The sequence below is a fragment of the Loa loa genome (assembly GCF_000183805.2).
Source record: "Loa loa unplaced genomic scaffold supercont3.33, whole genome shotgun sequence".
NCBI lineage: Eukaryota > Metazoa > Nematoda > Chromadorea > Rhabditida > Onchocercidae > Loa > Loa loa.
Window position 1 is genome coordinate 177,683 of NW_018108213.1, and position 7,926 is coordinate 185,608.

The 7,926-nt window shown below is 37.2% G+C and overlaps 2 protein-coding genes across 3 annotated transcripts in view; both read left to right on the plus strand.

Moving 5' to 3' along the window:
• The first annotated feature begins 652 nt into the window (after nt 1-652).
• On the plus strand, nt 653-3,527 carry LOAG_00209 (hypothetical protein). Its single transcript, XM_020445372.1, has 7 exons — nt 653-753; nt 1,303-1,463; nt 1,800-1,967; nt 2,308-2,415; nt 2,621-2,664; nt 2,840-2,954; nt 3,133-3,527. The coding sequence occupies exons 2-7, from the start codon at nt 1,337-1,339 to the stop codon at nt 3,303-3,305; spliced, it is 735 nt and encodes a 244-aa protein (XP_020304167.1). The 5' UTR covers nt 653-753; nt 1,303-1,336; the 3' UTR covers nt 3,306-3,527.
• A 1,530-nt stretch (nt 3,528-5,057) lies between these two features.
• Nucleotides 5,058-7,926, plus strand: part of LOAG_16993 — a 7,855-nt gene continuing 4,986 nt past the window's right edge. The window contains exons 1-6 of one of the 2 annotated variants that reach the window (XM_020449649.1): nt 5,058-5,193; nt 5,716-5,794; nt 5,995-6,092; nt 6,266-6,394; nt 6,587-6,744; nt 7,038-7,161. In XM_020449649.1, coding sequence (XP_020306789.1) covers nt 5,077-5,193; nt 5,716-5,794; nt 5,995-6,092; nt 6,266-6,394; nt 6,587-6,744; nt 7,038-7,161 — 705 coding nt within the window. In that variant the 5' untranslated portion in view covers nt 5,058-5,076. Of the gene's footprint in view, nt 5,194-5,715; nt 5,795-5,994; nt 6,093-6,265; nt 6,395-6,586; nt 6,745-6,984; nt 7,162-7,926 lie in introns of those variants that run through there. The other variant, XM_020449650.1, reaches the window with a different exon arrangement.

The window sequence follows — 7,926 nt, forward strand, 5'->3', positions numbered from 1 at the left end:
GAAGAAGCTGATGCTTGAGGCGATCAACGACAGTTACTGTTGTGGATTCAACTGTTGGTACCACTGCTGATAAGCCGCTGTTGGATGCCGCCGCTGGGTGCTGCTGCTGCATGCAGCGCTTCTTTGCTGCAGGTACAGTCGTCGCGCTACTGCTCGCTTTTTCCTGTTGCTACTGCTGCTAACACTGCTACTGCTGTTGCTTCTTGCTGTTTTCTAGGTAAATAAGCAGCAAGACATGGATGAGTATGCAATGCATGCATGCCCCACTATCACCCCACCCACCTCGGGCTACAGCCCGTTGCAAATCGCAACTGCGGACTGATATTTCCAACGCTTGCCGTGTTGCGATTCTGGAACCGCTCTGCAGTGCAACGGAACGGAGCGGTAGTGCAGTACTACTGCGCAGCACAATACGGCACGGTATTGTACGGTGCCTTACAGCACCGCCCGGTACAGTGCAACATGGTAACACGCATCCACCCTCCGCCCACCCCACCACCCGCCCGATCAGAGCGAACCGTCCAGTCCAGGACTTCTTCCTCACTCTGCCATAACTGCACCCGCCTTAGTCCTTTTATACTTCTTCCCATCTTGCCCCTGCTTCTCTGCATCTGTTCCTGTATCGACCCTCGCATCCTTACTATCTGATCACTCATCGAGCAAATGCTGCGGCCCACTATTAGCATGTGACCCGCTATGCAATCAATTGTCTCATCGCTGTGAACCATAGAATCTGAAGTCAGGTTAGATGAGGTCAGATTTTGTCTGTTTATTTTCTACAAACTGTCTGTTCGATGGTTAATATGGAATGCTGCAAAGATTCTGTGGAGAGAAGAGTGTGCAGCATTTCCAGGTTCCTTGTTCTCTTGTGAGATTTATCAGAAATTACTGCATGAATAAAGTCGTGAAGGGAAGGACGATAAAGCAGTTGGTTGGTCAGTTAATACTTCTTTGCCGGGAAATATTGATCGTTTTTCTGTTAGATTCAGATCCTCTCAACTGTGACAGACCAGCGGATACAAACACTGGTCTGTGCTATTGTTTTCTTATATCCCTCCAAGTTTTTGTGAGTGTTTCCCTACTCGGCGTTTCTCTTTACCCAGTCCTACCTTAGCTTTTACCACTTAACTGGCTTCATATAAAAGCCATGAGTGATGCTACTGCACTTGTATTGATTGACTGGCATACAAAATCGATTTTATATATTACGGCTGCCTCATTCGGCTGTTTGTTTCATAAGCGACTTCATTCGTTTTCATTCGTTGAAGAAGTGACTTTATTCAGTTATTTTTTTTATAATAGTTGGATGGAAAAGGAAGAAATTCAGTGATGACAAATGGACCTTAATATTGGCATAGACAGCAAGCCGCGAACTCGACGAGGACGTCCTCGCTTCACTGATCGACTGGTCACATTGGCCGGTGATCGTAATGACGACACCAATGACCCCATCAGTACGATAGGTATGCGGCTTTGTAGTTGTGCTGTGGATGTATAACTTTCTTCAAGTCTTCATCCATTTATTTCAGTTACAAATTCTTAGGAAGCGTTCATTTCTGCTGATTCTGTCATTGCGTGTGTATGTGTGCTGTTCCATGTGTCAAGTGTATTTAAAGGTGGTCGTGTTTGTACATGTATTATTTGTATAGAAAGTTTTGTTTATTATGGGATACTAGCAGCGAGTTTTTTTCATGGGATATTAACAGCGAGGGGTTTGGGAAAAAAGGAAACTGAAGGACCGTGAATTACAACTTTAATTAAAATTTCATATCGTCAGTGTGAAAATAAAACTGTTTTAGATTCGAAAATAGCTCTAAATGTGCGTGTAAAGGAACGAGAAAATGGTGGTACTAAAAAAGGCCCATTGGGAAGCATCTTCAAAGATACATCCACCAATTCCATCAAAGGCCTTTTTTACAAGGAATCCAGCCATGACCTGAAGGATAGTATCAGGCGCCCTCTCACAGGTCTTGTCCAGCAGCTGATTTGAATTTCTATGAATGTCAATGATTCATTTTTTTCGAGTGTTTTTCCGGAAGAAGGATTTTTTGAACTAGTCTGTTATCTTACACAATGACAGATAAATGTGCGTGGGCTTATTAATTTAAAAACGTGGAAAGTTCTTGTTAATTTGCATCTACATAGTTTTAGAAGCAAACTCTCTATTTATTGTCCAGTTGTCGATTTTTCACTTTTAATATATTCTCATTTTCATTTTGATAAGAGTTTTCACTGGGCTTAGAACTAAGTGATTTCAAAACTTTTTATTTCATACTGTTAAGTTAATGATGGCGAGTGGATTTTCAGGATTATTTCGAAGGCCAAATTCCCGCGCAAATCCCAAATTTGGGTCAAAGAATGAAAACAGAACAGGGACAGACGTCTTTGTACCCGAAGTTTCGAATTATAGAAATGGTTAGTGTAAGCACAATCTATATATAGATTATATTGTTGAGGAATAATCTTTGCAAGGTTATTTTATCACTGATAATAATTAGTGCGACAGTGCTTTTTCAATTTAAATTAGATATAAGGCATAGTTTCGAGAAGAATTGTCTTTGTAATGTGTATTAACAAAAATATTTCGTCATTTGGAAAGACAGCCGAGCTTTCATTTCAGAACATACAATTTCTCGGAGTTCGGCAACATCTTGTTTCGAAGGAGTTTGTTTTTTATATTTACTTAAATTTTTGGACGCTTTTTAAGACATCATAAGATCACGTATACTTGGTTAAAAGTTTCTTTGTTGTAACTTATGGTAGAAAAAATTTCTTCACTCATATTGATATTTGTTTGTTAGCCGTTCGGTGCTTGTTAAAGATTTTGTATTTTCAATAGGTTTTGCATGATGTTGCTAATGCTCCGAGCATAAACGTCAATCAGATATCAACCGTGTATCAGTTGGATTTTATGAATGCGGAGAATACTTCACTAGCTAAATTGGATGATATAGGTAATTTAATTTCAAGGAAAATGATTCATTTTCCTTGGTCTAAATACTTTGCGCAAAACGTCCTCCCGAACTATTTCACTCTGGTAAGCCTGATTACGCTCATCGCATTAATCATCGAGAAACATTTTATGGAAGTCCTGTGTTAAAATAAAATTTGAAATTGCCAATTTCGTTGCAGATTTATCACTTCTATCACGCTTTTTGTGTACAGAGGAAGAAGTAAATGATGAGAAAACATCTTGGACATGGGACTATCTTTTTGCTAGTGTGAGTACAGAAATGCGCGACGAATGGATGCAAGACGAGGGACGGGATGATAGTGATTACGGAGATGAAAATCTAATCAAGTAGAGACGTTTCCATAGTTTTCTACTTTTCATTATGGTAATATGTGCTTATCTTTTGACTGTTTTAATTGGATGCGAGGATTGCAACTTTAGAAACGCGTACAAAGCTTTTTACTGTATTTGATTCGGCTCCTACCCAATGTGATTAATGCCGTCGTTAAGGACAACGCAGTACTTCCCGACTTGAGCTCTGCATTGCTACTTTTATTAGATATACTAATTAAATACTCACTTCTAGTTGCAAAATTGGAATCTTCTTGGTACTTTGAATGCAAAGAAGAAGAAAAATTTCCTCCATTCTTATTCTCGCATTTGACCCATCTTGTTCCAAATGTAAAATAAATTCAGCGAAATTCGCCAACGTTTCAAGAAAGCACTGTGTCGTTTGTAACATAAGCTAAATGCTCAATTTTGGGGCAAAATCATTTCTTTTAATGTTTATGTGGTAGTCGGGTTTTGTGTGGTATCAGGAAAGGACTACCAACTACCAACACACGAGAAAATAAATGTAAAATGAATAAAAGAAGTAAATGGAAAATTTTTGTTTGGCTTTCTGATTTATCACATCATTGTTTGAAAAAGATCACCTAGGAATGCATCTAAAAGAGAGGATTTCTCAAAAGCCCAAACTAAGCTATCTATTTCCAGAATATGATTAGCTTTTTCAAAGTTTCGAACTTCCCGGAGTATAATTCCAGTCAACTACATGCTTTGGATTGCAGCGCAGTTGAAATGAGAGAATCAAAGAAACTGTAAATATGTACACTGCAAAACTAGAGATACAAGCTGAAGCTACCATCGAACTGCATGATGTTACCTATTTGGCAAAATTCATATTCCTGATGTTTTTCTCAGCAATAGTAGAATCATTTCATCAGCTGTTTAACAGGGAGAACAGTTCTTGAAAAATTGAAAATTGGAAAAAAAGGCAGTTCTTGAAAAATAGCTGCCGGAAAAAAAAAACAGTCCATCTTAGAAATCACGACAGGCATTTATGAACCAATCATTTTATGGGAGTTGTTTTATATTAGGCTTAAATGAACAATTTAGTCGCACTAAGCTTTTGGATGACCGTATATCTGTTGTATTGTTTTATGAGGTATCATTTCTCTGTGCAGTGGTTGGGTAGCAGAAACTATTATGGTGGATGACCAACCGTGATTTAATTATGTTTCAATCAAGACTAGCACGACACCTGTTTAAGCGTTGGGCTCTGGTCGAGAATGTATTCGGGTATCAAAGTTTCTGGGATGATGTATGGCGAAGAATTAAATTCAATGAAGAAGGTAAATATGTTTTGTTTTTACTGTGTTGTGATTAATTTAAACCCATTCTTACTGGCAAAACATGTGATGATCAGAGAGCACTTCATCACAGAGTGTTTGTTAATGCTTTTTGTAGTTTAAAGAATTGAGAGACAGATAAGAGTATGGCAAAGGTGTATTTGGGATGGGGAATTCGTTTGTTATATGTTGGTTTTGTCGACAGGTCTGGTTTCCTTAAGATGTAGAAGGACGCTTTAATACTCAGGCATAGTTCAAGAATTTGTGAGTACCACGGTTTTCTTGGAATATATTTTGTTTTGGAGAAAATCGATGAAGCACTCCCACAGTAAAATATGTGAATTGGTTGTCCAACATGCCGATAATTCAGTAAAATAGAAATCTGCAAAACTTCTGGAGGTCTACAGGTCCCTGATTCTTCGTTTATTATTAACTATCATTAATATTATGAATTGTGGATGACCATGTCATGCAGGGTGCGATAGGAACGGTATGGGTTCTTTATATCGCAGTGAACCAATGTCCCTTTGTCAGCTGTTTCTACATTCCGAGATGGCATACGATGAAATAGCGAAACTCGGAGAACTCGGCGTCGTACATTTTATTGATGTGAGTTAACTGATGATTTTTTTAGAACATTAGATGCAAATCAATCATTGAGCTTAATGAATGAATTTGAGGAATATGGAGCAAACAGATCTGTTGAATTAAAATCAGTACCATCGGGAAATATTTCATGATTTCATATACTGAAATGGACGGTAGACTTCCCATGCTTAAATTTTACTAAGGCCAGAGTAAAACTGGAATGAGAAGTTCTGCCGACAATTCAAGTCCTAATACCTTCATTCATATTTTAATCCTATCCAGTCCTTATTCTGCAACTGGTCATCCTCATTTCCAACCTGTTTTTCAAACTCTTTTCCCTTCCTTGTGAGCTTAATCTCTTTACGCAAACTCGACGGGTTTCCAACAACCCTGTTATAATAGATATCAAAGTTGTCCGAAGTACACAGTTTTAATTAAAACAGTTGGAATCAAGCAACCAAATAATTAGCTGTAATTTTTATGAGTTTCATCAGCTGTATTCATTTCTGTGATTTTGACTAGGGGAAATTTCCTGCATTTCAGCTGAATTCTGAAATGAACTCATTCCAAAGGCGTTTTGTTGGTGATTTGAAACGATGTAATCTGATGGCACAAAAACTAAGTATTGTTTTCAGTCTAATCCATTTATGTAACCGTCCTTTTATTTCATTCAACTAATGCTATTCAATCTTAAAAGAATCAAACGAGATATTCGTTTTCTAAATTATTTGATTGTTCTTCTTTAAGAGCTCCTTTGCATTTAGCAAAACTTATTCTGTCATTTATCAATAAGCATTCAGACATAATATAAAGATTATTTAGAGTTTATTGAGGAGCAAATTCTAGCAGATTCTATCCCAGTACCGCAAATAAATGGATTTGTTCCAGCACCACCACCAAGCGAAATGAACACACTCGAAGTACGAAGGATATCTTAAGTATTCTAAAAATTACGGGAAAAAATTTCTCATTGAACAATTTTAAAGTTCTTCACTAAAAGCATGGTGTGCTTTACTACTCTAAATATAATTATTTTCTGAGTTTAAAGTCTCAGTATTTTAATTAAGCTCGTCCTTCTGGAATCAATTTTCAGGCTGAAATTGAAAAGATTGAGGAACAACTGATTGAAAATAAAAGAAATATGGAAAATTTGATGGATAATTATGCACAGCTAAATGAATGCATGCAGTGCATCAATAAAGTGCAACATCTTCTCACAGATGTAGGCATTTATACATGAGTGAAATAAGATTTCAATCTTTTTTACGAAAAATTCTGAAAATTTTGAAGGACTAGAAAATTAAGGGAGACTAATTTGATAGCACTGCCACTTTTGAATAAAGCATTCTTAAATTTTTCGCAAAAACAAGTATTGAACAAATATAAAATTTTCAGCAGATTTCTAAATTTGCAGGAACAGCGACAACAACTTAAACAGTCAATGCTGGGAATGGATCAGGAAAATTTAATCTCCGGAATTGATGCTATTCGTCGCGAATTGACCAATGTGGTCATAAGGAAAAAGGACAGCATCATTCCAAGCCGAATGTCAAATATTTTCTCCGGCGAAAAGTTAGGTTCAAGTTTGGTCTAAAACACTGGTAGTCAGGAAAGTTAAGATTTCGAATCGGTCCGTTGGTTTTACGTATTTCTTGTCAAATTTTCAGCAGCGCGAGTGGATATTTTTAGGTCATCAATACTGAACAAATTGGCTTCGTCTAGGCCCCTGCGCAATCCTATTTCTCATTTCTTCCCGGTTCTTCCAGTAATTTTGGTAACATGCATCTTGACATTTCTGAATATTTCGTACTGCTTCAAAAAGTAATAAAATATGGCTATTTGCTCAATAAATATAGTTGTTGCAGTTTCATTGCCGGAATTGTGGAACGTCGGTATACGACTGCATTGGAACGTTTGCTTTGGCGCACGTGTGGTCTGAATATTTTCGTACGTACGGTCACTATTGATTTCAGCGAAGATCCTTTACTTGTAGGTCTTCAAGAATTCTAATTGGAACAGAACAAATATTCATAGCCGATATTCATTCTTCCTTCTACAGTTTTTCTTCCTGAACACTTTTTAAAGAAACATTCATGCTAGTAAAAGATTGATTGATCAAGGGAGCACGAAAACTTTTGGGTATCTAATTTTGGCGATGTCGACGATTTTCTTCAGCTGTGACAAAGACTGGGGGTTGTTTCTGTTTCTCAATTTTGGGTAATTAAATTTTTATTATCATAAGTTTGTTAGTATAACAACGAATTCAGCAATTACGATTCGACAAGACAAGTTAATGGCAATAACAATATGAAAGGAGACTCAGTGACGTTCGATATTGTCTGTCCAATCCCTAGTTGAAATATATCGTTATAAATGTTTTGGTGTTCGAGGTCCCCCGCTTCCTCGAGTAGGAAATATCCTACTATAGTTCCGAGATTATAAGCATTAGCTAATGTGAAATGGTGCTCTTTGTTAAAGCAAATGGCACAATTTTAGTTTACATTTTACGTTGCAGAGTAGTTTTATATTGTATATTTTACATTTCACGTTGCATAATAAATCCATACATAACAACATATTATACCAGGCGGTATCAAATTTGCAACAAAGGAATTGCTGATTCATTACTTCTCATTGCGATTTCAGCGGCAGGCGATGGTCCTTTATTAACTGCCTTTTAATCAATTTCATATCGGGAAAAGTTTTTGAGTCCTATTCTGTTAAACATGAGATTGTTTCAGAGTGATACACCAC

What these genes read in the sequence shown, in the direction of transcription:
- LOAG_00209 (XM_020445372.1), top strand. Translation starts at nt 1,337, where the DNA reads ATGGACCTTAATATTGGCATAGACAGCAAGCCGCGAACTCGACGAGGA. An exon ending in AGTTTCGAATTATAGAAATG is followed by an intron (nt 2,416 to 2,620) that starts GTTAGTGTAAGC and finishes CTTTCATTTCAG; the next exon opens with AACATACAATTTCTCGGAGT. An exon ending in AGCTAAATTGGATGATATAG is followed by an intron (nt 2,955 to 3,132) that starts GTAATTTAATTT and finishes ATTTCGTTGCAG; the next exon opens with ATTTATCACTTCTATCACGC.